The sequence below is a fragment of the Lathamus discolor genome, chromosome 22, assembly GCF_037157495.1.
Source record: "Lathamus discolor isolate bLatDis1 chromosome 22, bLatDis1.hap1, whole genome shotgun sequence".
Classification (NCBI taxonomy): domain Eukaryota; kingdom Metazoa; phylum Chordata; class Aves; order Psittaciformes; family Psittacidae; genus Lathamus; species Lathamus discolor.
In genome coordinates, this window is record NC_088905.1 from 4651763 (window position 1) to 4679263 (window position 27501).

At 61.3% G+C, this 27501-nt stretch overlaps 1 protein-coding gene across 3 annotated transcripts; it reads right to left on the bottom strand.

Moving 5' to 3' along the window:
* Positions 1-1516: 1516 nt before the first annotated feature.
* On the bottom strand, positions 1517-27044 carry PPP3CC (protein phosphatase 3 catalytic subunit gamma). Of its 3 annotated transcripts, XM_065659393.1 has the most exons (14): positions 26871-27044; positions 17534-17731; positions 17197-17321; positions 13347-13458; positions 12593-12738; positions 12319-12458; positions 11208-11285; positions 11018-11112; positions 10277-10402; positions 9334-9411; positions 7682-7763; positions 7154-7251; positions 4419-4448; positions 1517-3062 (listed from the first exon to the last, which is right to left on the bottom strand). In XM_065659393.1, exons 1-14 carry the CDS (start codon positions 26944-26946, stop codon positions 2911-2913), a joined length of 1536 nt encoding a protein of 511 aa, XP_065515465.1. In that variant the 5' UTR covers positions 26947-27044; the 3' UTR covers positions 1517-2910. The 3 variants fall into 3 exon arrangements, with proteins under 3 accessions (XP_065515465.1, XP_065515466.1, XP_065515467.1); XM_065659394.1 differs by lacking the exon at positions 4419-4448; XM_065659395.1 differs by lacking the exons at positions 1517-3062; positions 4419-4448; positions 7154-7251; positions 7682-7763 and adding an exon at positions 8258-8639.
* Positions 27045-27501: the final 457 nt, after the last annotated feature.

Here is a 27501-nt window from a genome sequence, read left to right on the forward strand (position 1 = left end):
AGCTGTGGCTGCCCCATCCCTGGCAGTGCTCAAGGCCGGGTTGGACACAGGGGCTTGGAGCCCCCTGCTCTATGGAAGGGGTCCCTGCCCTTGGAAGGGGTCGGCTTTGAGCTCCCTTCACCCCAGCGCAGCCCCGGGCTCCGCGCTCCCGGCCCGCAGGGGCACCGCGACCGGGGCCGCCCGCAGGCGCTCTCCGAGCGCAGCTCCGGGAGCGGCTCCACAAGCGCGGACACGCAGCGGGGCAGGAGCGGCCTCACCCCCCCCCCCCCCCATCCCATCCCATCCCATAATAACCACAGCGGAGCCGAGGCAAGGTTGAACTTTTTTTCTCCTTTTTCGCCCCGTTTTCCCCTCGGGGCCGCCGCGCCCGTCCCCCGCGGGCCCGGAGCAGGGATTGGGCTGAAACCGCGGCCCACGGGGACAATTCTGCTGCTGGGGTTTGGTTTTTTTTCCCCTCTTTTAAACAGAACTCAAAAAACCCCAAAATCGAAGGAATTTTATAAAACAACCGCAGGAAAAGGAGGCAGCGCCCGGCGCCGGGCCCCGACCCCAGCATCGCCATCGCCGTCCGACGGGGCTCCGGGCATCCCCGGCCCCCGAGGGGCTCCAAACCCACCCCAAAACAAGAGACCCCCCCCCGCCCCATCGCTGCCTCCCTCCTTTACATGCACCTCGCTAGAACATGCAAAAACAACGCCCAAAACCCAACCCAGGCTGCGGAGCCTGGGCCCTGCTGCCGAGCTCCGGGGAGGGATAAAGGGATGGGAGCTCCGAGGTGAGGGGTTGAGGGGTCACAGCCCCGAGGGCTGGCACTGGGGGGGGGAAGGAAGGGGGAAAAGGGGGTTTGGGGCATTTGGGGGGGTGCTGGGGGGGATGAGGGAGGCAGGGTCTCCATCACCTGAACCGGTGAGGAGGGGTTGGGGGTGCTCAGGTCCTGCTGCCAGCATGGGGAGGGTTAAAGGGATGCGTTAATCAATCCGGGGCGGGGGGGAATTAGTGCCCATGAGCCCCCACTGCCGCTCCTCACCCCCTCAGGAACTCCAAGCAGGCCAGGACTGGGAGCCTGTACGGCATCCATACATCCCGCCTGCTCCATGGCTCCCTTATCCAGCCGTAGCCGCCTGCCCTGACAGCACCTGGAATGGGCGAAGCCCCAGCCCCAGCTTCCCTTCTGGAAGGGGAAAGCGGAGGAGCAGGGGAGGCCTTGGGAGAGCCCAGTGCCTGCTCAGGCACGGCTCCCCCCCGCCTGGCACCAGAGCCCGGGGACCAGATCCAAGGGGTCTGAAAGCTTCCTGCGAAGCCGCTGCTCCCCAGGGCTGGAGCACAAAGGGAAGCAGCGAGGTCCAGGAAGGGGCTGGCAGGGATCCGGAGCCAGGGGCGAGCACAAGGGACAGGGGAGGCGGAGGAGAAGCGGGAGCTGGAAGGGGTTTGCTTCTGCAAGCGGCTGCCTGGGCCCTGGCACAGGATGAGGGACCTCCGGGAAGGGAAGCGACCGGACAGGAATCCACAGAACCCCTTTTGAACGCTCACCTCAGGTCAGTTTAATGTGAAAGAACGAGGCTTTGCTCAACAGATCCAAGCTTCAAACCCTGAACACTGCACAGAAACCTCCCTTCTCCTGCTCTGCACCAACGCCCTTCCGGAGCTGCTCCTCCTGGATCCAGATCCGCTCGGTTTCCTACCTGCCAGCCTGCCCTAACCCACCCTCCCTGCCCACAGCCAGGCAGGGCTGCGCTTCCAACCCCGGGGGCTCTGCGGCAAGGCCACATCCCTACCGGAACAGGCAGCACCATCACTCATCCTTCCCTCAAAGCTTCATCACAAGCTGGAACACCCCCTCCACGGCCAGGAAAAGCCCATGGGCCCGTGGCTCCTTTGGATCGCACACGGTAACCGGCAGCCGGAGAAGCCCAAGTTGCCAATGGGAGGTGAAAGACATCCCCAAAACGCATGGGGGATGCCAAGGGGGGGGGGATGCTGGCTTAGCCGAGACCACCCTGGACACCCAGCACTCAGCTCCTGAGCAACAAGGGCCGATTCCAGAGCTGGGCACAAGGGACCGTGCCACGGGCTCTGCAGGATGCGATGCTGGTACCAGGGGGGTCTTGCTACCCACAGGCTCTCAATCATCCCCTTTTCCTTGAGCACCCAGGCCCTGCAGATCCCCCAGGGATGGGAGGTAATTCCTGTGCTCTGAACCACAGCGATTCCCGAGGGATGCCCGCAGCCCCAGCTGATGGCTGCCTGCACCCAGCCTCAACCCGGGGAGAGGCTGCACCGAGGGGCAGCGCTTCTCCCACCTTACTCAGAGGTTACACATCCTGCTCGGGGCTGGGCCAGGCCAGGGCTGAAGGACTGAAGGAAAAGGGGCTGTGATTGGTGCAACCCCCGGAGTCCTCCGAGCTAATCCTGGATATCTGCATGTCACCTTGGGAGAGGGATGGATGCCAGCCAGCTGCGCCACGCCACGGGCCTGCCACCCGGGCGGTTGCTAAAGCAGCAGACGCAGGGAGGCGAAGGAGCTGCGGCAAACAACGGCAAACCGGGAAGAAAGAGCTGGGGAAGGAGAAGAACAACGAAACCAACCCTGTCCTCGAGGGAAGGACCAGGCTCCGACGGTACCCAGGCTGCCTGGGGCCGGGTCTTGTCTGAGCCCCCCTGCCTCCGGGGAGCTCAGCTGCACAGCACAAGGCTCCAGGTAGGCACCAGCAGCCGGCTCGGCTCCGGCCCTCCGCGGGAGATGGATTGGGTTTAGACACGGAACATAAATAAAAAAGAAAGGACTTACAAAATGGTCACCTTCTGACAGCACGGATGCGGCCGGGGCGGGGGCGAGCCCCGGTGAGCGCCTTCCTCCCCCCAATGACAATAAATAAATAGAATCCATGGGGGCCGGCCCGCGCCCGGCCCTCACTGCCCCTTCCTGCCCTTGTCGGCAGCGTTGGTGCAGGCGGCGGGGCCGTCGTGCTCGCGGCGCGGGGGCATGCGCTCGTTGATGCGGTCCAGCCCGCGCGCCTCCTCGAAGCTGCGGATCTTGTGCTGCGGCGAGAAGCCCCGGATGGCTGCGGGCAGAGGGAGAGCCGGCCTGAGCCCCGCGGAGCCCCGGCCGGCGCGGGCACACACGCACAGCACCGGTGGGACACGGAGCACGGGGCTGGGGCTGGGCACCGGCACCGGGGCTGCGACGCCCAGGATGCAGACCTCAGCAGGGCACACTCAAGGAATGGTTTTGGCCATGGGCACCAGCCCTGTCCCACCAGGCAGCTGCTGGGATAGAGCCCCAGCCTGGTTTGGGTTGGAAGGGAGCTTGAAGCTCCTCCAGCCCCAACCCCTGCCACGGGCAGGGACCCCTTCCACTGGAGCAAGCTTGCTCCAAGCCCCTGTGTCCAACCTGGCCTTGAGCACCGCCAGGGATGGGGCAGCCACAGCTTCTCTGGGCACCCTGCTCTGCTCTCTGATGGGTTAACGCAGCTCAGTAGGACCTGAGGACCAGACACGTGCTCCATGTCCCCAGACAGTGACACCTCAGGGAGCTTTCAAAGCTGAAAAACACAGCACTAGAAAGGCAAAACCAAACCAACACAAGAGAGACAGCACCACAAGGCTCCAACTCCAACACAGACCACACACTGCAACACCAGGAGAGGGGAACAGCTAGCCCTGGGGTCAAACACGCTTCTTGCATGACCAGGAGGCACACAGGCAGGCTCCCGATGGAGGGATGGAACCCAGCACGGGCAGGCAGGTCCCTGTTCATCACTGCACGGCTGAGGACATCACCCCTGCCGTGATGATATGGACCAAATGCTGACCCTCTTTGCATTACAGAAGGAAGGGCTTTGGGCCAAGTCCTTTTACAATGATTTGGCTGCTTTACAAACAAGCTTCCCCTGGTAATCAAAGCTCCCTACGCTGATGTACGGCCCCATTCATCAGTAGCTGAATGCAGGCATCAAGGAGAAAACCTCCCCAAACCTCATTTCTACATCAAGTACAGGGAGAAAACTGCTTCTCCACACCGGGACCACCTTGTCCCACCTGTGGCAAAGGCAAGGATCACAGCAGAGCCGTGCAATCCCCTGCTTCCCAGCTGATTTTGACCACCTCCAGTCGCCAGGGGATGAACTCAGCCATGAGGCACCTGGGACCAGATCTGCAGGAGCCCAGCTCCGAAGCTGAGACCTCAGAGCTCCAAGTGCTCTCCGATGCAGGGACTGCACCAAGCAACAACCTCAGGAAGGCTCAAACAGACTGGAACCAACCCAGGGTGATCTCTCTGCTGCCCAGCCGGGGCCCGTCCTCCCCCCCTTCTGGTGATGCAGGAGTGAAAAAGCTTCCCTGAGGCTGGGGAACCTCTTTCGGGTGAGCACAGGCACACACAGAGATGATCTGAGCCTCTCGGCGGGTTCTAGCCATACCTTCCCGTGCCTCTACCGCTTCTACTGTGGCTGCAAGACAGAAGAACAGTGGCATGCAAAAATGAAGACCGAACCCCCAGTGAGAGTGAGTGATCCCCATCGCCACGCAGAGCCCGCAGCCCCCCCAGCCCCGGGGGACGCGACCACGACCAAAACCAACCGGCAAGAGAGGGGGAAAGGGGACAGGAGCTGGAGAGGAAGGGGGCAAGGGGACTCCCTGGGGTGAGCAGTGGCACGGGGGAGTCTCCTTCCCTCGCTGCACTGGGCACACACAGAACTCCAATGGAGAGGAACAGAAGCAGCAGAGAGATGGATTGCGGCTGCATGCACCGGAGGGCTCGGGGGAGCAGGTATCCCATGGGAAGGACAGCGGGGCTCCATCTGCATTTACACATCTGCCACAGCTTCTCTGGGCACCCTGTGCCAGCGCCTCAGCACCCTCCCAGGGAAGAGCTTCTGCCTAAGAGCTCAGCTCAGTCTCCCTTTGAGCAGGTTAAAGCCATACCCCTTGGCCTGGCCCTACACCCCTTGTCCAAAGCCCTTCCTTTGGGCACTCTGAGGGATTCTCCCCTTTCATGTGGCAACCAGCCCAGAGCAAAGCCCCAGCCACCAGAGCCACCGAAGGGAAGTGACCCCGAGGGACACGGGGACATTTGGAGCAGTGGGGAAGAGCGGGCAGCCTGCTCTCTGCAGGGCAGGGAGCAGCACGGACTCTGCTCCCAGTGCCTGGGGTTAGAGCAGAGGAAGAGACGGGCTCCTGCTTCCAATCCAGGCTGGCTTCAGCTCCACCTCCCAAACGTGTTACCAAGCAACGAGGCACCTAAAGCTGAGCAGCATCGCCCTTCCTAAGCCTGCTGCAGCACTCGCCAAGCTCTGCTGGTCCCTGCCCCAGCATCTGGGAGGGGAGAGGCCCTTCCTGAGAGCAGATCCCCCACTTTCGGCCTCCAAACGCCACAGAGCTTGACTCTGGGCCCAGTACAAAGAGCACAGAGTCCTTGAGAGGCAGTGGAGGAAGAACGGGGCTGGGGCTGAACATCTGGGCTCTGCTCAGCCGCTTCTCATAGAACCATAGAATAGTCAGGGTTGGAAAGGACCTCAAGATCATCCAGTTCCAACCCCCCTGCCATGGGCAGGGACACCTCACACTAAACCATCCCACCCAAGGCTTCATCCAACCTGGCCTTGAACACTGCCAGGGATGGAGCACTCACAACCTCCCTGGGCAACCCATTCCAGTGCCTCAGCACCCTCACAGGAAAGAATTTCCTCCTTAGACCCAATCTAAACTTCCCCTGTTTCAGTTTGAACCCGTTACCCCTTGTCCTGTCACTGCAGTCCCTGATGAAGAGCTCTGCCGAGCTGTGCTGTGCAAGGCTGGCAGGAGGCTCAGGGAGGGAGGGCCCTGCCTCTGCTACCGGCAGCCCTGGCTCTCCCCTCGCAGGGTGCCCTAAGACGGGGCCGCCCCTTCCCCACGTTCCCAGCACAGGCGCTGCTGGAGCACCCATAGGGGTGCAGGGGCGCAGGAAGGAGCCACGACAGGGGCAGCAGCAGGAGGAGGGAGGGCAGGAGCAGCGCGGTGCTGCCGGGGGGAAGGCAGCAGCACAGCTCCAGCTCCTCTGTCCTGTCCTGGGACACGCATGGGGGGGATGCTTAAATCTGGTTCTTTGCTGCGGGGAGCCCCTGAGAGGAACCCCCCGGAGCGGGAAGGGGCAGGGGAGCATCACGGCAGGGCCTGCTCCAGGGGTGCCAGGGCAGGGCTGCAGCGGTCAGGCTGCTCCCATCCCTGCAGGGCTGTGACAAGGGAGGAACCTCGCCAGGACCGCGGGGGCTTGGGAGCGACGCAGCCGCTTGCCCGGGCCGGGAGCAGGCACCACCGGGGCCACTTCCTCACTTGGGAACTATTCACCCCAGGCAAAGGCAGCCCCGGAACAAGCCCTGTCCTGAGCCTGCAGGAACTCCCCGTGCTGACAGCGGGGAACAGGCTGGGTCGGAGCCAGCGCCCGAAGGCTGGCGGCAGGGAAGGATTCAAGCGCTCGGTTCCAGGATCCCCTCATTCCCTGACCAGCAGCCAACCTCCTGCCCTGGGAGCTTCAGGCACGCAGCTCAGTGCTGCTCTCAGCACCCCAACAGGACAGAGAAGTGGCTGCTGAGGGAAGGGAGCAAGGGTTTGCCAGCAAGCACAGAAAGGAAACCTCCAAACCCAGCGGGCTAAGAGACATCTGAGATATAAAGGCCTGAAGAACCTCCCTCCCTCCCTCCCTCCCTCCCTCCTTCCTTCCCTTCACGCAATCTAAGCTTCCCCATTCGTGGCTTCATAGGGTCAAAACCGGAGGGGTTTTGCTGGATGAAGAACAAGCAAGCAGGTGTGGTTACGACGGTGTTCGCAGGTGAGCCACCACACAGCAGCAGAGGGGTGAAGCAGGGGATGCTCACCATGCAGCACAGAAGGGAAATAAGGCAGAAAGCTTCTTGCAGAGGCATACGCCAAAGCAGTCCACATGCTTTAGGCAGGGTGCTGTTTGTTGTCTTTCCTTCCCTCGAGGGTATACGGGGACACCTTGGAAGGCTCTCACATCCCCACCTACATCCTGCTATTTCCTGCTTCTGAATCCTTCCTCCCGTGGGCCTGAACCAGCTCACTTGTCCCCGAAGGATGGCTGGGACCTGACTGAATGGTTCTGGGGGCAGCTGAGGGCCAGCACCGGAGCGCAGAGGGGAGGGGGGCTCATACTCACCGGTCTGTAGGGTCTGCCTGCCCCCCGAGAGCACCCCCAGGGGCAGTGTCCCTGTGGGAGTCAGGCCCTTGAGGGTCAGCACGCTCTCGCTCTCCTCTCTGCAAGGAAGAGGCAATACAACCAGTTAGAGAGGTTAACATAGGGCTCACCCGGGCCCAGGCAGGACTGCTGGTGCTGAGCAGCACGGAAAGTGGAGTCTGCCCTGTGCTGACCATGGGCAGCGTGCGTCTGATCCGCTGGGCATCAAGCACAACCCTGGCCTCATAAATATGGGGTCTCTGCTTACCCAGCTGTGAGGCATCGGAGCTACAGCACAGCAAATGCATCCTGAAGGGGTTAAATGCACCCAGTTATCATGGAATGGGTTGGGTTGGAAGGGACCTGAAAGCTCACCCAGTGCCAGCCCCGGCTTCTGAAGCAAAGGGCTCGTGAGGTTAGTCCCCAGCAGGACTCTGCCTGCCTGGTGCACCCGGACCAACAGCCCCTGTTACCCAGCGCCCAGCTGAACCTCAGAAGCTGGCTCCTTACCGAAGAACCGAGAAGACACGTGCCATCTTCCCGATGGCTCTGATCTTGTTCCTGATGATCTCTTTACGGACCGTTGTCCCACCTTAGGGAGAGAAGAGAAACAGACACCAGCACGTGTAAGGCTCTCCTGCTTTCCAGGCCCAGCTCACGTCACTATGAAGCACCTGCCTGCCTCCAGGGAAAGAACTCATGGGTTACAGATTCACAGCTGCACTCGGAAGAGTGCTGAGAGGATGGCGGTGAGGAGGGCAACACCAACGAGATGATGCACGGACCGAGAGGCCTTGAGAGAGAGTAGAACCAGCACAGGGAGCGCATCGGGGAGGCTGGCTCGAAGCTCCCCAGGCTGCTCACACTGCACAGGATGGAACACGAATGACTCAGGCACGCGGACACAGCTCTGCCAGGCAGCACACGGAGGAGTCTGGTTGCTGATGGGCACGGGGCTGTGCTCGCCGCGGGCAGCAGCGTCCCGCAAGCGTCAGCGCAGGCACCCGAGGCGCTCACACAGACACAGGGAGGGCTGCGAGCTCCCCTGCCCGCCCTTGCGCACCAGAGGGGAGAAGCAGCATGGAGGGGAGCTGAAAACACAGGAGTCTGAGTGAGAAAGGGGGAAACGGACACATCTCCTCTCAGCTGAGATCCCTCACACGGCCCGAGGACACAGGACAGGACAAGCCGCACTGGAGGCCTCACATGCACCGATGGCTCAGCCATGCACTAAGTGGCTGCATTCGGAAGTCAGGAAGAAACGTGAGCCCGTTTCTGGAGTTCCTGGAGGAACGCAGAAGGGTTAGAACCACGCGGCACTCATGTTAAAACTGAAAGGGATGAAGAGGCTGCCCAACTAGTCAGCTATTCCAATCCACTCCGAGGAATCTGGTGGCACAGGCAGTGAAAATTAAGCTGGTAGCAAATTCTAGCTGGGTACCTTTCTGATAGCTTGAAATGTAGTGATCTTCAGGGAGAGGAGACACCAAGAAACAAGGAGATGAAGACAGAGATAGAAGAAACAAATTTAATTTGCATGGGAGGGAGAAAGGAAACCAAAACCAAACCAAAACCAAACATGAAATGCGATGGGAGAAGCGGGTTAAAGGCTCGACGGCAGAGCGGGCGCATGCTCCCGGCCCCGCTCCTCGCTGCAGGCCCCACGTCTGTGCCGGAGCTGCCTCTAGGCCAGCACCTCCTCTCCTCGAGTCACCCCCCGACAGAGAAGCTTCTGCTCCACAACTGCTTTGTCCCTTTTCATGCAGAGCTCAAAACCAGGCCCCAAAACCACGTTCTGCTTTCTATAGGGGGTGACAGGAGAAGCCACTCTGCAGAGGAGCTCGCTGCAACAGAGGAGAGGATCGGGGAGATATTTTGGTGCAGAGAGTTTTGGTTTGGGAGGAAAAAGCAAGCACTTGGGAAGCAGGAAGCACTCTCAGAGGAGCTGCGAGAAGCGTCTGTCGCAGCGAATGTGATTTCATTTCTGGGACTGAACAGCAAAGGAGGGAAAAAATAGAAACGTTTCCTACCCAAAACCACACCAGGGCTGGCCAAGAAGGAACGGGAGAGCCTGGCTGGGCAGCCAGCTCTGAACCGAGTGAGCAGCATCACACACCTTCACCCCCAGCCCGCTACCAGCTCGGGTTAAGAGCGGTTTTTACCTTCCAACGTCTCATCACCATCAGAAATCAACTCGTCATCGGAGCAGATGTTGAGGATGTTAACCAGCATCTCCGTGACTGCAAGAACACACACAGGGGGGTTAGAGGGGCCCGGCGCACGCCTGGGCAGCAGAGGTGTTCTAGAGGATGCGCTGGACAGGAAACGGTTTCAAGGTCATTTACACCCCGTAAGTGGAAGCCCAAAGCCCCTTTTCGCTGCGCGCTGCTGGTACCCGCAGCAGCACCTGGAGCTGCCGACAACCGTCACACCTTGTGCCAAGGAGGGGGTGCAGCCCCAGCACAGCCCAGCTGGCACAGACGTGGCGAGGGAGCGGGGTGCCAAGTGCTGCAGAGCAGGCGGGGCTGGCGCAGGCTCCCACCTCCCCACCCGGACCCCACTGCGGGGCTCCGGACGTCAGCTCCGAGCAGGGGGATTCAACCTTTGGTTCCTTGGAGTCATCCCCCAAGCACACAGCAATGGGGTGGGACTGAAACCCCCTGCCCGAAGCTGAGGCAATGCCTTGGCCTGATTTGGAGCTGCCTCGCCTCCTTCAGGATGAACTAAGCCTTTAAACTGGATGAAGGCTTCCTTTTCGGTGGGCCCCCAGCCAACAGGAGATTTTCATTCCTCTGGTGCAAACCCAGAGCAAGAGAAGTGCCTTCAAATTCCGAGCTGGGGCCACGCCACCCCAGTGCAGCTCCATCAGCAGTGCGGAAACAGGCAAGAAATGGTCATTTTCCTGCCAAAACCTCCCTAAAACTGGTCTCAACAATGATTCTCACAAGGGCTTTACCCAGTAACGTGCAGATCTCCTTGAACCCAAAGTGCTTCCCAGTGCTATCTGGTAATGAAGGAGTTACAACACTCCCAGCACAGTTAACAGCCTGTGGGGCAGGTTTCTACTGCTGTGACCAGCCACTGGGAAATCCCAGTCTCTCTTACCCTTTTCCCCTACGAAAGGCAAAGACCATGTGAAGACATCCATGAAGTTTGGAAGCCAGTAGGGGTGAGGGGAGCAGTTGAACTGCCTGATGTTCATGACGTTGTTTTCATACTTCAGTACAGCAGCTAGGAGAGAGGAGAACAACAGCGTCTGTGGGCACCGCCAGCGCTAAGGAAACTCCATCAGCAGCAGGACCATGCAGAACCAAAGAGCTCTCCAGAATGAGAGGGTTTAAGTTCACCCATTCTGTTCTTCCACTGAAGCTTGTAATTACTGAAGGTCAAAATAACAAAGCTGTTAACGTGGGGGCAAGGCAGAAGCGATGAACACAAAGCCAAGATCCAAAGTGAGGGGTAAAAATACCCCCCAGTTGAGGAAAGGTCCCCATCACACTCGTATGGTTTGAAGGGCATGGTTACAAGTTAAAAGCTTGCCCATAGCAGCAGCTCCTTTTTTCTGGCAGCATCCATCAAGAGCACTCAGCTGGCACGGGCTGGGAATGGAAGCATTATTCCAGGCTTGGTAACTCCACAGCTAATTGCCACAGTAACACATTGAGCCTGGGAGCCGGAGCACCCGGCCACTTCCAGCTCCCCTGCTGCCATCAGGCGAGCACAGAAAGCTCCTTTCCATTTCATTTCATGCATAAGAACGCAGCCAGAGGAGAGAGCAGAGTGGGCAAGGGGAGGGAGCACTGAGAGGGATCTCTGAGCAGGTCAGGCCAGCCCCGGCAGCCTTACCCTTGTTGTTATAGACATCTAGGTAATTTGGTGCAGAGAAGATTGTGATTAACGACGGAAAGCCCGTTGTCTGGCTCTTCCTGTACATTCGGTACCTGGAAAACAGGTCAGCTGTTAAACACGCGGCTCGGGCTCCGTGTGCAGGCAGGGGCAGAGGGAGCAGGCTCAGCTCGCGGGCCGCAGCACTCACCCCGCATCCTGCGCCTCGTGAGCTCGGATAACGGATAACAAACTATTGTTCTGCAGGAACTCACAGACTGCAGGGTAACTGCAACACAGAAACCAGGCACACGTGAGCACAGAGCATGGCAATGAACACGCACAGAGCATGGCAATGAACACGCACAGAGCATGGCAATGAACACGCACAGAGCATGGCAATGAACACGCACAGTGCATGGCAATGAACACGCACAGAGCATGGCAATGAACACGCACAGTGCATGGCAATGAACGCGCACAGAGCATGGCAATGAACACGCACAGAGCATGGCAATGAACACGCACAGTGCATGGCAATGAACACGCACAGAGCATGGCAATGAACGCGCACAGAGCATGGCAATGAACGCGCACAGAGCATGGCAATGAACACGCACAGAGCATGGCAATGAACACGCACAGTGCATGGCAATGAACACGCACAGTGCATGGCAATGAACACGCACAGAGCATGGCAATGAACACGCACAGTGCATGGCAATGAACACGCACAGTGCATGGCAATGAACACGCACAGTGCATGGCCATGGCCCTGCTTTCACAGCATCCCCAGGCCGGGGCAGTGGGTATTACCTCACTGAAAACGGAATTGCAAAGCATTCTGTTAACCAGACCCCTGGTGCCAAATCCTCCCTTCTCAGCCAGGCTACAAGTGGTCTGTCAGCAGAAACGCTTCTCTTTTAGGCAGGAAAAGATTATTTCCTAGAGCTCCTGGTGCCATCCAATGCCTGAAAACCACTCCACAGGCTCCCCGCCAGCTCGAGCAGCGTCTCCGCTGTCCGACAGCACAATTTCATAAAGCAACATTGCCCAAAGAGCTCAATATTCCAGGAGGAGAACAAACAAACAGGATTCTGTGCATCAGAGCCAAGTGAAGGCTACGTCAGAGCCGGGCACGCTGCAGTGTGTTCTGAGTGGCAATTCATCCCCTCATACACCTCAGTGTAAGGGCAGAAGAAAAGCTCTAGTCCCTCAGAGCACCCTATAGAGCCCACGGCAGGGGAGTTAGAGCTAAATGACCTCTGAAGCCCCTTCCCACCCGGCACCCCCCGATGCTGTGATTCCAACCCAGCGCTCACCTGTAGAAATAGGAGCAGCCTCGAACAGTGTTGTGGGCAAAATGCTCCAGCGTCTTCTCGTTGCCGTAATCCTCGGATGGGTCGGACCAGAGCAGGTCGCACATGGGACCAAAGGCTGGAGGCTCCTTGAACCTGTCTAACTGGAGAACGCACACAGCATCAGGACAGCGCTGCCGGCAGCTGCAGCCCTGCACCCCGCTGCGGGCCCGGGGCTCTGGGCAGGCACCAAGGAAGCCGGTGTTCACCACGGGAAAGGCCCCCGGAGCTTACTTACTTTCCTAATGTCATCTAGACATGTGATTTCTGGAGACAGTCCTCCGTGGACACACAGAAATTGCTGGTTTAAGAGGGCAGCAAGAGGAAGACAGTCAAATGTATCCATACACGCATCATACACTCGCTCCGAGTACTTGATTCGACCTGGAAAGATGGGGAGCAGGGGGAGGAAAAGAGGGAAGAATTGAATCCGTTTGCTCATTTACACCTGCACTGGGGTTACCGTAAGAGGCTGGGCAGAGGGCTCATTCCCAGCCTGTCACCATCACTGCTTTCAAGAGCATGTAAATGCTGCAGGAAAGGATCCTTAACTCAACCAAAACCGTCCCCAAGGAAAGGACTCTCCCCCGTGCAGACACTGGGGAAGGAATCCTTTACTTGCTCCCAGCTGCAGTCACTGGTCCCAGCTGCACAAGCTGGAGCTGAAGTCACTTGGCAGTGACTGTATGCTGCTGGGGCTGGAAGTCAGGGAGGGGTGCAACCGCCTCAGCACGAGATGTGCTCGCACTTCCTCCGTCCACACTCGCTCTTGGTAACCAAAAGGCCACCTCAACACGTGTTTGTCCTTTACAGGACATGTACTGGGGGGGGGTTCTTTAGTGGAGGCTGAAACAGGCCTGTGTATGCAGGGGAAAAGGCACCACAGGTTTCTACAGCTCCAGAGCTCACCAACAGCACTCAGAGCAGGCACAAAAACTAAGCCACAGCACACTGAACACACTTCAGTCCTTCCTCCATTGCTCGATACTCACATTCCTGCTTAAAGGTGAAGTATTCTGTGAGGTGCCTGCACTCATGGTTCCCTCGGAGGAGGAACAACGTTTTGGGGTGGTTTATCTTTAAACTCCATAAATAGAGCACGCACTGCAAGGGAGACAAGAAGGAGATGGCATGTCACAGCCCCTTCCCAGGGCGCCGCAGCCTGCACTGAGTGGCTCTGGGAAGACACCCAACAAGCTGAATTCAGGGTAGAGCCCGGAGAGAAACCCAGCTCCATAATCGGCAGCAGATCCTCTCTTGGCCACCCTGGCGCTGGGGGAAAGCCACACCGAGCACTTCTCTATATTAGGCCTGGGCTGGAGAAGTGACAAATGAGATCGAGTTCAACCGAAACCGGCCCTGGGCTGGGGGGGGGGGGCGCAGCTTGTGCTCCCAGCAGAAAGCAAAGCAAAAAGCAGGCATGTGCAGAGCAGAGCCAGCTGTGCAGCGGGACCTGCGGTCCAGATGTTGCGCTGCAACGCAGGGCAGGGAAACAGCTCCTCAGTCTTCTCAGCAAGGGCGAGAAGCACCAGGAAAGCTGAACCTGATCCTCCCCGCCGGCCCCCCCCTCGTTTTAATGCTCACGCTGCAGTCATGTGAAGCTCAAGTGCAAAACAGGAAAAGCCCAGCCAAGAAACAAGCTCAGCGAAGCCTCGCAGAGGGTTCCCACATCCCCTGCGTGAGCAGGGCACCTGGAAGATCGGATCTGATGAGGCAGAGCCCAAAGTCAACCCGAAACACCCGCTTTTATCAGAGCCCCAGGAATACGCTGGGCCGGCTTCCCAGGATAGGAGGGAAGGGCTGGAAACGCGTGCGCTCCCCCCTCTGCGCTTAACTTTGTCAAGCTGACGGCTACATCAGCTGGTACCTAGCATCGGGAAACGTTATCCCACCTCCCGTGTTGATTGTGAGCGCTGGAAGGACAACCCATAATGCCAGCAAGCTCGAAGATCTGGATTAAAGTCTCTAAGAAGAGCTTACCCTGCAGGCTGACAGGCTACAGAAAGAGCACATTGCAGAACGGGAGCCATGAAGTCTGCCAACGGCCTCACCCTGCAACCATCGCTGCTGGGATGCACACCTCCGGAACCAGCTGCTGGGGCACGGAAACAGCCCCCATAACCAAAGCAAAGCACTTTCAAGGTACGTTTCTAGTACAGAGACCTTAAACGGGATGTTTAAGCACTGAACCTGCAAGGTAAGCTCTGCATGAGTCATTCCAGCTACGTGCAGGGATCCCTAAATCCCCAAGGAGCTGTAAAGCACCGGCCTGTGCCTAACTCAGAGCCCAGCCCTGCTGAGAAAGCCTTGACTGCAAACCCTGAATTCCAAAGCAGAGCAACCCAGGGCCGGGGCCAGGTAATTGAAGCTGTGGTTAAAGTCATGTTCTAGTGCATCTGCTCACAGGAGAAACGTTCCCAACACACCCATTTGTCATCAGTCTGTGATTTAAAAGCTTCAGGCTCCTGTTTGCCACCTGAAAGTCGTGTTTCTGGGCCGGCTGAGAACTGCAATGGGGAAGTCACTGGAAGTGAACCGAACGACTGGGTAAGGCCTGGAGGAAGCAGCCAGCCCCGGTTCAAAGCAAAGCAAGGACAGATGAGCACAGAGGAGGGTTTGGGATGTGCAGAGTCACAGAAGGGCAGCAGCTTCCAAAGAGAGATCCAAAACCACACTGCAAGCGTGTGAGAGTGAAATCACAGAACGGGCTGGAAGGGACCCTAGAGACCACCCACTTCCACCCTCCAAATGGGAGTGAACGGAGTCTGGGCTGCAACAAGAGACACGGTTTGCCTCAACACCTCCTTGGTCCCCAGTTCTGCATCTTGTTTCCTGATTGCCTGCATCAGGATGCAATTATACAATTACCTCCTATTTCATTTCGTTAAAAGGTCATGATTAGCAGCAGCGCTGGGCAGGCAGTCCCTCATACCCCCCAGCACACCAATGCACGAGTGCGTGCAGTGATTTAACCTGCCAGAGCACAGATGAGAGCTTAGGCAGAAGTTCTTCCCTGCGATGATCCATGAAGGCCTGACCATGCCGCTGCTCTTCACCTTCCCAGGGAAGCACAGGGAAACCTGGATGCCTTTCCATCAGCTGAGCCTCTGGGATGGAGCAGGCAAAACCCCAACCCCCAATATCCCATACGTGAGCCATCTCTGCAGCGCAGAGGCTGCTGCAGCTCCGCATTTTCCCCAAGCCTTGAAATACCTTCACATCTAAGCAAATTCACCCCTATCCACCATTAACTCCCTCCTCGCAGCGACCCAATGCCAGCAGCAAAGCTGTTGTCTCACTTCAGAAACCAGGTTCTGCACATGCAGGTGGGAATCGCGCCCAGCGCACGGCTGCACGCTGCAGTAGGTGGGAAGAGGCACACGTCAATAGAAGAGGAGAATCAAGCCTTGGAGGTTCTGCTTCACCAGTGACAGTCGGAGCAGCCCCCGCACACGACTCCTGAGGGATCAATGGCTCTTCCCTCCGCACGTGGATGGTTTATGAGGAAGAGAACAGAGAAATAGAGCCTTGGAAGGGTTTGGGTTGAAGGGAGCTTAAAGCTCCAACAGTTCCAACCCCTGCCACGGGCAGGGGCACCTTCCACTGGAGCAGCTTGCTCCAACGGCTCCATGTCCCTCTTGTGCTGCTGCCCCAGAGCTGGACGCAGCACTGACTGCAGGGTAAGGGCAGGGAGTGGGAGCAGCACTTCCGCACCCGCTGCAGGGGCCGGCAACTCCTGTTTGAAGGATTCTCTGTTAACACCAAAGCACATCAGAGCCGCTGCGCTCCGAGCTGATCTCTTTTCCAGGTCCGCACGCTTGAACTGCACAAGCAGCAGGCAGATGCCTGTTCCTCCCCTTCCTCCCCAGGGGCTGTCCAGAGGTCCCCAGGGCACAACCCCACCTCCCGCATCCGGCCCCGCTCCCGGCACTCCATGGCTCACCCTGGGTGTGCGGGAGCACAGGGCTGGGAGCGAGGCAGGAGGCTGCTACGGCACAAGCTGCCGGCAGCACCTTCCCCCGGAGCCCCTGCAGAGCCCTTCAGAGAAGCACTCTGAGACCCAACAGCTCGGCTACTCCTGCGCTGGAGCGTGCAGCCTCCCTCTTCCAAGAGCAAGCGCTTCCTCCGTTATCCCAGGCCACTCTTCCCACCTTAACGCGCCCGTGACGCCGACCCCACCGGGATCAGACCCCCTCTTGCACCAGGCTCTGGTGAAGCAGAGCCCTTGGGCTGTGCAGCAGCTGCTCGCCCACCCCCTGCTCCGTCCCTCACAGACCTCCAGAGGCAGCAGCAGCCGGGGGGGGGACCCAGCAACTCCTCTGCCCTTTGAGAGCACCACCTCCCTCCCAGTGCTTCCCGGGACCTGCCTGCTGCATCCCGCATTGCGGAGGCACCACCAGCTGCTGACAGTGCTCCTGGGGCACGGCGGGGCCAAATGCCTCAGCACCACACTGCGGGGTCCAACAGCCCAGGGCATCTCCTGCTCCGGACCCAGCCCTGGCTGCACGAGGCTGCTGCTCTCAGGGGTCAGGGGAGCAGCGACTCCGAGCTCTGGTGCTTTCTCCTCCCTGCCAAGCTGAATCCTGCAAGGTTTCAGCATTTGCTTCCCATTCCCAACCCCTCTGCCTCGCTCCCCTGACTGACAGCTACAAGGGATACTAAAACCCGAGTTCAGAAGGCAGAGTTTAGTCCTTGACCCCCCCACTGCTGTTTGTCACTGGCTGAGGATCCCATCTCAGCCATGAGAGAATCATGGAATGGGCTGGAAGGGACCTTGAAGCTCATCCAGTTCCCCCCTGCCCTTTAGCTTAGTGCGAGCACCCCCAGGCTCAGCTCTGTCACCTCTATACTGAAGTAGCCTCTGTCCACGTAGTCCCCCAGGAAGAGGTAGCGGGTGTTGTTGGGTGAGCCTCCAACTTCAAAGAGCTTCATCAGGTCAAAGAACTGCCCGTGGATGTCGCCGCACACTGGGGAGGAAGAACAGCACAGAAGGGCCACAATTACACACCAAGAGAAGCCAGGTCGTGAGAGCAGCAAGGAGCTGCGCCCTGCCCCAGGCCAGCCCAGCTCCTGCCCAGGCTCCGTCTACACCAGCGCAGCCCCCCCGGGAGCCCAGTTTCAAAGCCTTGCTGACGGAGGGAGCGGGGCAGAGAACCCGCCCCAGTGAGCAGCTCCTGACCTGTGATGGGAGCCTCCACCTCGATCATGGTCTTCTCGTGCCTGAGGATGGCGGCGCCGTCGTTGATGATCTTGAGCGCGGCGTCCTCCTCCAGGCGCCCTTCCTTCACCAGGTGGCTCCTGAGGACGTCGAGCCGGGGCTTCCCATCCTCAAACACCTCCTTGAGGGTGAGCCGCTGCGTGGGGGGGAACGGCACCGCTGCGGAGGGAAGGGCAGGCGTCAGCAGCACGGCCTCACCTCCTTGCACCGACCTCCCCGGTCTCTCCTCATCTCCTTGCACCAAACGCACTCGTCCCTCTCGAGCGAAGCACCCCATCCACGGCCGTCCCGATGGGCACTTCCATGCTAGGCAACGACAAGGATCCTGTGCTACCTGTGCCACGTGGGACCTCTGCAAGAGAGGAACACCTCAACCATAAACCAGGGGAGAACCACCCGGCTTCCTCCTCCGCCTTCTCCTGGCCTGCCTGATGCAAAGAAGAGAAAGGAGTCCCTTAAAGGAGAGGAGGTGGCAGGGGTGGAACTGGAGGAGCTCCAGGGCCGTCCCCATACAAACCAGGCTGGGATTCCGTGCCTGTGAAGCCTGCGGCAGGCCCAGCGCCCGCCGTGTGCTGGGCATCCCCAAGGTCCGATCCTTTCACAGGCCTTCAGTGCAGCGCCCGCCCGCTGCAGAGCGCGTGGAACCTCCGGCACACCCCACACTAACAGCCCCCCTCACTGGGTAAGGAGCCAGCTCTTCCCCATCTCCCGATGGGATCGTGTCATGCACTGAAGGGCAGCCTTGCACTTAGCTCTAATCCAGCTAGAGCAGGAAAATACGCGATGCAAATGAAGTCCGTGTCCTCCCCATCACCCGTGCGGCACCGCAGTGTGTTCAATGGAACAGGAGGCAGGGCTGGTCCAATAACTGTGACTAACAGCGATGCAGCTGATCTCTTTTACATGCAAATAGAGCAGCTCCTCAGCTGGGGAACCAGGGGCAGAGGCACAAAGCAGAGAGGCAGCAGGAGGCTGGGGCTGAGCAGTGACTGTCAATGCCCCAGGTGCACGGGAGGACGGAGGAGGACACGAGTGGCTGGGACGAGAGGGGAGCCGGGGCCTGCAGTAGGCAGCCTCTTCTCATCCGTCCCTTTGGAGCTCTGCTCCGCTGGCTGGGTGCTCACCAAGTGCCCTGCGTGCCTTGAACGGGCCAGAGCACGCGCGGCACCTTCCCCATGGAGCTGCCAACTCAAGAGGTTCCAGCAAGACCCTGCTGCCACCGGCACAGCAGCACTGCAGCAGCACAGGAGCACTGCAGCGCTGCTTCCATCAGCACTGCAGCAGCACAGGAGCACTGCAGCAACACAAGAGCACTGCAGCACTGCTTCCACTGGTGCAGAAGCACTGCAGCACTGCTTCCATTGGCAAAGGAGCACTGCAGCACTGCTTCCATTGGCACAGGAGCACTGCAGCACTGCTTCCACCAGTATAGAAGCACTGCAGCAGTGCTTCTATCAGCACAGGAGCACTGCAATACTGCTGCCATCGGCACAGGAGCACTGCAGCACTGCTTCCACTGGCACAGGAGCACTGCAGCGCTGCTTCACTGCATTTACAGCCCCTCTCCAGGTTTCCTGCAGCCCCTTTAGGCACTGGAAGCCTCTTACACAGTCTGTTACAGGACCCATTCAGCTCCATTCCAGGCCCTCAAACACAGCCCCTGGTGCTGGAGCCCCCCTGACAAGGCAAGGCCGCCGGAGCTGGGGCAGAGCAGCTCTGTGCCGCCCGTCACGGCGCAGAGCCCCCCGAGGAGGAGCTCCCGGCCGGGGCCGCCGGGGTTGCACGAGGTGAAGCAGGAGGCTGGGCCGTGAGCAGCCAAGAGCTTCCATGCAAGTTCCCTCCTTCCCTCCGCACGGCTCCATCCCAGCAGGATGAGGATCCAGCCCCAGAGACCCCGGCCCAGGGCTGCTCCCCACCGCCCGCTGCCTGCGAGCCCATCCCCAGCGCTCCGGCCTGCAGGGGCTCCAGGCTGGGTTGGACTCAACCTGCTCCAGCAGGAGCTGTCCCTGCCCGTGGCAGGGCCAGCACGAACCATTCCAGGACTGCACGGTCCCTGCCGGGCAGGCCGGGGCTCACCCCTTTCCGGGGAGCCCAAGGTTATTCCTGCCGCTCCCACCTAACCTACATTCCCCGCTCAGAGCCGAGCCGGGCGCAGGCAGAGCCAGCTCGCAGACAATGACCCGGAGCAGCCCAGCACGGATTGCAGCAGCAGCGATGCCCGTCTGTGCCTGCACAAAGCTGAAGGCTCAGGATGGTGCAGAGCTCTCACAGGCATTAAGAGGGAACAAAGCCCTTGAAGGCAAGTGATGGAAGCTGTTACCTACAGCAACAGCCAACCTGCTTCAGTGCCGCTCGGGCGGGGGGTCCACACACAAAGGCAAGGACAGGCTGAGCCTCAGCAGCAGAGTTAAGCTGTCAACGTCAAACTTGCTGTCAGACCTCGTATTCCTCAGCAACTGCCCATTTTCCACGGGATAATCTTTATTGTCTTGAAATCATGAACCACGCAAACACCTTTGTGCTTTAGGAAGCCCTGTGCTGGTTGGGGAAATTCTCTCTTCGCTGGGGAGGGCAAGTCCAGATCCAGGCCTGCGAACCCACACGGATGCTCAGCACCAACCCTGCAAAGCCTGGACCAGGTCACCTGGGTCGGTTCTCACTCTGAAGCGGTGCTGGGGCCCTGGTGCTGCTCTGGCAGAGGCCTCTGCCCTGCGGAACAAAGCCATCCCCAGGCGCAGCGGCACAGCCTGGGAGAGCAAGGAGCTTCCCCCCGCGCAGAAAGGCAGCGCTCAGGGAACTCACAGCGGCAGCACAGAGGGGTCACCAGGAAGCAAAGGGCCCCCTTGCAGAGATGCAAGAGCCACTGGGGCTGGAAGGGACCTTAAAGCCCCTCCAGTTCCACCTGGCAGCGGCAGGGATCCCTTCCACTGGAGCACCTTGCCCCGAGCCCCTGCGTCCAGCCTGGCCCTGGGCACGGAGGAGCATTAAATGCAGCTCAAAACACCCCCAGTTTCATCCGAATCCGGTCAGAGCCGCGCTGCTGGGGCTGAAGCCTCCCTCCCCGTGCGCAACTGGTTCCGAGAGCTCGCTCTGATCCTCACATTGAGCCACGTTCCCCTTTGAAGGACACCCAGAATATCTGCTCACAATAACCCTAAAAATATCCCCATTGTAGGTCCGTTCCACCAGCCTGAATGATGCCTTCGGAGGGGCAGAGGCACAGCCGTGGTGACAGGAGAGTGAAGGGAAACAAGGAACCAAGCGCCCCGGCCCCACCAGCCCCATCATCTGCCCTGGCCCTACCAACCAGCCCCATCACCTACCCTGGCCCTACCAACCAGCCCCATCATCTGCCCTGGCCCTGCCAACCAGCCCCATCATCTGCCCTGGCCCTGCCAACCAGCCCCATCACCTACCCTGGCCCTGCCAACCAGCCCCATCATCTGCCCTGGCCCTACCAACCAGCCCCATCATCTGCCCTGGCCCTGCCAACCAGCCCCATCATCTGCCCTGCCCCTGCCAACCAGCCCCATCATCTGCCCTGGCCCTGCCAACCAGCCCCATCATCTGCCCTGCCCCTGCCAACCAGCCCCATCATCTGCCCTGCCCCTGCCAACCAGCCCCATCATCTGCCCTGGCCCTGCCAACCAGCCCCATCATCTGCCCTGGCCCTGCCAACCAGCCCCATCATCTGCCCTGCCCCTGCCAACCAGCCCCACATCACCCAGGGAGTGACACCCGGGTGCTGAGGCCACTTTGAGCACCCGCAGCCCGGCAGGAGCAGGCACCGCGGTGCTCCCATGCCGGGCCCACCGGGCCCCCAGCACCGCGCCGCAGCGGGAGGCGGCCTGGGATTGCCACCGGGACAGCCTGCCCCGAGCCACGGGCTCTGCACCCCCGGTGCCAGCTCATCCGCACGGCCCAAACCCTCCCGGCAGCCTGGAAACACGCGATTCCCGAGGCGTTCCAGCTCCGTTACAGACCTGCCCTGGCAGGGGTCGAACCAGGCTGGCCCGGGCGTGGAGCAACCCGCTCCAGTGCAAGGTGTCCCTGCCTGGGGCTGGATGGGCCCTTCCGCCCAAACCATTCCATGGATAACCGCCCAGCTGCCCCCAGCCCCACGGCATTCCCGGTGCCTTCCTCTCACCAGGTCTCAGTGTGCCGGGCCCAGCCAGGCTGAGGGTCACTGAGCTCCAGTGGACAGAGGAGAAGGGCAGCGAGGGCAAGGAGCAGGGCGAGCTCCCAGCAGGCAGCTGCAGCTCCCATTGGGAGAACGGGATTCCTGGATGGCAGCAGCAGCTCCAAGGCTCAGGAGCTGCCAGCACGGCTGCTGCACCTCATGGACACGGAGCAGCGGGCTCTGTGTCCCGGGTAAATCCCATCGCTCCCTGGGCACTGCGCATCCTGCCCATGGCAGCAGAGCCGGTGCCTGCCTGCGACCTGCACGTGCGGATGCTCATGGCAGCAGAGCCGGGCTCAGCACCCACATCCACCTCTGCTCCCTGCGGAATGCTGCGAGACCACAGCAAGGATGGGAGCTGGAGATGCTGCACCTGCAGACAGCAGCCAGGCTCTGCCCCATGCACTGGAGGCTCTGCCCCACGGGCTGCAGCACCACCCTGCATCCCCCCTCACCTCCCTGCCCCTGCCCCAAGCCCTGCTGGGGTTTTCCCAGTGCACTTGACCCAGCTCCCGAGCGTCCCCGGCCTCTTTGGCACCGTGGGCCTGGCAGCCGGGCCTCCAGGAGCCGCTCAGAGCCAAGTCCTGCATTAGAGGATAATGCTGATGTCTTTACGTAGCCTGTTTCCTCGCTCCTGCTGCTTAATGCTGTCTAATTCCATTACCCTCGGAGCCGCTCACACACCCGCCATCCCCAAGCAAGCTGCAGAGGGAACACCTGGAAAAGCAGGGCAGGAAGGATCCTGGACAAATATAGGTCTCCAAGGAGTATCTTTAGCTTCACAGACGGCTCTGCCCCACTGAGACCCCAGGATTTACCTAAATAGCTGCCTCCATCACAAGCACTCGCTGCTATTTTAAGGCAGCAGCACCCTGCCCTACTTCCTAAGGAGCAGCCGCCTCCTGCCCAGGCAAGCACCCAGCACCCTGCAGGCAGCGACCCCTTCCCCTCAGCTCCTGGCATCAGATGGAGACCACTCTTTAGCACGGGACCTAATGGGGCTTTGTCCTCATTGCTACAGAACCCCCCCAGCAACAGGGGAATGGGGTTAACGTGTCCCAGGCAGCAAGGAAACAGAAACCTGCCATGGAACACAGGGGCTGTGACCTTCCTTGCTCATCACCCCCTCCAGCACCCATCCGGAGCAGCTGGTGTTAACCCTGGAGTAAAGGAGAAAGCCCAATCTGCTCCCCTGCGGGCCTGGTGCGGGCGCCTGAACAGGGATCAGCACCCAAGGTTCAGCACCCAAGGTCCACAGCGGGCACCAGAGCATCCCTGACAGAGGCTGTGGGCAGCTCCGCACAGAGCATCCAGCACCGGCTCCAACGGCCTGGCCCTGGAAGCCTGCGCTCGCCGCAGGGAAGGGGCTGGCCTGCAGGAACCCCCAGGCACCGGGGGGGCTCCTGCCCTGGGCTCCCGGTGCCCGCGGCCTCCTTGCGCCGGGGCCAGGCGAGCGGCTGCGCCATGACACAAGTTGCTTTTTAGAGGTGCCACCACCGCATCTTGACCCCGTTGGTATTCGCACCTCTCCGGCGCGCCCCGGGCCCCAGGCCGGGCACCTTGGCCTTTACCTCCATTTTTAGCTCTTCCCCTCCCCTCCCTGGGCTCCTTTTCAGCTGCAAACCAGCCCCAGTGAGCAAGAAAACCCAACAGAAGCCAGGCACAAAGCGAGCGGTGACGGTGCCACACGGTCCTGCTCAAGAACCCCAGCCTGGCCTGGGTTTGAAGGGACCTTAAAGCTCCTCCAGCTCCAATGGCAGGGACCCCTTCCATAGAGCAGGGTGCTCCAAGCCCCTCTGTCCAACCTGGCCTTGAGCACTGCCAGGGATGGGGCAGCCACAGCTCCCCTGGGCACCCTGTGCCAACGCCTCAGCACCCTCACAGGGAACAGCTTCTGCCTAAGAGCTCAGCTCAGTCCCCCCTCGGGCAGGTTCAAGCCATTCCCCTTGGCCTGTCCCTACAGGCCCTTGCCCAAAGCCCCTCTCCAGGTTTCCTGCAGCCCCTTCAGGCACCGGAGCTGCTCTGAGGTCTCCCTGGAGCCAGTACGGATACAAATACAACTTCTCCTGTATTTAAGACCTGCCTCAGCCCTCCCTCCCTTTGCAGCTATTACAAAGCCACTTTTCCACCAGTGCCTGCTCCATTATAAAGATCCTCTCCAGCTCCCAACGGGAGGAAGCCCAAGGCTCGAGCATCAGCTGCACTTCAGGAGCATTCCCACTGAAGCCAGGGCAGGGAGGAAGCTGGATGCGCCTTCCATAGCTGGAGGTGTCTGCAGCCAGCGATGACCCAGCACAGCCCTGACCCCATCCGCTTGGCAGCAGCAAGGGGCGAGCTCTCCAAGGCCTCTGAGGAGGCACCCACCGAGGTGAACCCGGGCTCTGGCTCCTCGGGGCTCCTGCTGGAGGCACTGGGAGCCTCGCGGAGCAAATCCCATGGGATTGGGCTCCGTGTCTGCAGCAGCACCTCCACAGAGGTTCTGTGCGGAGAGAAGGGGAGCAGCTCTGCTCGGGCACAGGGGGTGAGCTGTCACTGGGTGCTCAGCTGGCCCCGAGAGACCCGAGGTAGGTGTTGACGAGATGAGCTCAGCAGTAAGCAGATGATCTGCACCATCCCTCATGCTCCCAGCGCGGACCCAGCATCACACCGGGGTCACATCCACACACGCGCACTGAGCACCTGCCCCCAGGGAAAACCCAAAGGAGACGCGCAGGGACCCCCAGCTCTGCTCCCACCTTCACCCCCCCATCACAAGGCCTCAGTGTGGACCCCTGCGGGGCTCGGTGCGCCTGTGCCCAGCATCCCCTGGGATGGAGCAGGATCGCTTCCATCCCTGCGGCGCCAGGCAGCGAGGCCGAAGCTCTCGCTCCAATGGGCAGCCCAAGGCACTGCAGCCACCCGCCTGCGCGCTGAGCATTCCCCAGGTACGGATCCATCCCTTAACCCAAGCCTACCTTGGGGCTGACGCACGCACCCAGACCCAGCGGCCACTCCGCTCTCCAGCTCCCTGTGAGAGCACAGAGCTGGAGCACGCATCCTGGATCCCGGGTTGGGCTGGGAGGGACCATCCAGCTCCAAGCCCTGCCACAGGCAACAGCAGCCCCCAGCTACTGAAGACCAGCTCTGGATGCATCCCCAAAGGAGAGGTTTTCACAACGGATGTGGAGTCAGGTTTAAGCACAAACCCGAGGCCCGTGGAAGCACTGGGTTTCTCCTGACTAAACCTAATTACAGCGAACACCTCCCCAGGGCTGTAAATATATAGGTTAAACACGGTTAAGGCTCCACATCCTGCTGAACTGGGGGCATTTCCAACGGAGCAAACCCAGCTTTTATCCTCAGGCTGAACTCATTCATTACCACCAATGCCAGCACCTTCCACCGGCAACCACCGCCACGCTCCTGCCCCGCGCTGCCAGCGGCACCGGAATCCCCACCATACCCGGGGGAATCCAACGCTCTCCTTGCGCAGCTCCCAGGGGAGCACCAGTGCCTGGAGGGAGCTGCTGCAGCCAGCACCACCGGCGGCCTCGCAGCCCATGGCAGCGCCATTCCCGTCAGCAGGATTCCTTGCTGGGGGGGGGGTTCCGAGGCTCTGGAAGCGCGCGGGCCCCGAAGGGCTGCACTGCCCTTACCTGAGCAAGGCCAAGCCCAGGGCCGGCAGCGGGGATGAGCAGGGGCTGCAGGGCAGCACCAAGGCTGCCAGGCCACCTCCGCTCACTCTCCCTTCCTCGGAGGCCGCTGTCGCTAACACCTGAGCACACGACAGCCTAAAGCAAGCAGTGGGCCCCAGGCCCCGCAGCGCGCATCCCTGCCCCTCCTTCCAGCCCGCAGCAATCCCCTTTCGGGGGCAACGGCTTCAGCGAGGGGGCATTGTGTAACCCGGGGCCGCAGCCCCGCAGAGCCGGAGCGCTGGGGATGCTCCCCGGGCCGCGGGCACGGCACCGGCTCCATGAGGGCAGCAGAAGGGGCACGAGGAGCCCCCGGCTCCACCGCGGCTCCCTCCCGTTAACGCTCCGGTGCCTGCTGCTCCGTCCAAAATAGCCCCTGCTATAACGGGCGCTGCCGAGGGGCCAGCTGGCACCGGCCCCGGGCGGGCGGCACAGGCAGGGCTGCAGCAGCGGGCGCAGGGTGGGCTCCCCCCGGGGAGGGGCAGAGCCCCCCCCCCTTCCACCCAAAGCAGGGGCTCAGCCCCGCGGGCTGGCGGTGAGGACCCCCCGGGTGCTGGCACCGATCCTGCCCTCGCCTGCAGCGCGGAGCCCCCATCACCCCCCTGCTGCCGGGGAACGGCCTCCCCTGCGCCCGCAGCGCCGGGGGGTCCCACCGGGCACCGCTCCAATGGGGGGGGGCAGATCCCTCACATCGGGGCCCCCCAGGCCGGACCCCCCCCGGCTCCCGTAGAGCAGAGCTGCCCCCAATGCCAGAGCTGCCCCATGCCCAGAGCTGCCCCATGCCCAGAGCTGCCCCATACCCAGAGCTGCCCCCATACCCAGAGCTGCCCCCATACCCAGAGCTGCCCCATGCCCAGAGCTGCCCCCATGCCCAGAGCTGCCCCCATGCCCAGAGCTGCCCCCATGCTAGAGCTGCCCCATGCCAGAGCTGCCCCCCATACCCAGAGCTGCCCCCATGCCAGAGCTGCCCCATGCCCAGAGCTGCCCCATGCCCACAGCTGCCCCCATGCCCAGAGCTGCCCCCATACCCAGAGCTGCCCCCATGCCAGAGCTGCCCCCATGCCAGAGCTGCCCCCATGCCAGAGCTGCCCCATGCCAGAGCTGCCCCCATGCCAGAGCTGCCCCCATGCTAGAGCTGCCCCATGCCCAGAGCTGCCCCCCATGCCCAGAGCTGCCCCCATGCCCAGAGCTGCCCCATGCCAGAGCTGCCCCCATGCCCAGAGCTGCCCCCAATGTCGAGAGCTGCCCCCATGCCCCCTATGCCAGAGCTGCCCCAACGCCAGAGCTGCCCCATGCCCAGAGCTGCCCCATGCCCAGAGCTGCCCCCAATGCCAGAGCTGCCCCGGAGCGCCCACACAAGCGGTGCCCCCCCCGCTGTCCCTCAGCGGCAGAGCCGGGGGTGCCCCCCCCCAGCCGCCCCGCGCCGCAGGGGCCGCCCGGCGCTCACCCTTGACGATGCGCTCGGTGGTGGGCAGCCGGCCGTGGCCGTGGCCGTGGCCGTGGCTGTGGCCGCGCCCGGACATGGTGGTGGCGGTGCCGCGGGCCCCTCGCGGCTCCGCTCGGTGCGGCCCGGACGAGGCCCCGCGGGGCGCTGCGGCGGAGCGGGACGGGCCGGGACGGGCCGGGCCGGGCCGCGCTCCGAGCCTCCGCCCCCCGCCGCCGCCACCGCCCCGCCCGCCGCCGGCACTGCGCAGGCGCAGCCCCTCGCGGCCCCGCCCCCCGCGCGCTGCGCCTGCGCCACATGCCGCCGGGATGGGAGGGGGAACGGGGCGGCGCCGCGTCTGCGCCCAGCGTCACGTGGGCTACCCCGCGGCCGCTTCCTGCCGCCATCTTGGAGGGGAAGGGGGTGTTGCTAGGCGACGGGAGCGGCAACATGGCGGGAGGGCGGCTGAGGGCCGGCATGGCGGACCTGGGACACAGCCACACCATCACCATCACCATCACCATCATCACCATCATCATCACCACCATCACCATCACCACCATCACCATCCAGGGCCCTCACCGTCATCATCCAGAGCACCAAACCCCCCCGCGCTGAGCATCACCCCACGCGAGCCCCGCCTCGCCCCCGGCCG

Bases quoted from the DNA above. Each gene is read 5' to 3' on its own strand.
- PPP3CC (XM_065659393.1), bottom strand. From the start codon at position 26,946: ATGTCCGGGCGCGGCCACAGCCACGGCCACGGCCACGGCCACGGCCGG. The intron at 17,732-26,870 runs GTGAGCGCCGGG...TTCCCTCCGCAG, and splicing joins CACCGAGCGCATCGTCAAGG to CGGTGCCGTTCCCCCCCACG. The intron at 12,459-12,592 runs GTAAGTAAGCTC...TGCGTTCTCCAG, and splicing joins GTCTAGATGACATTAGGAAA to TTAGACAGGTTCAAGGAGCC.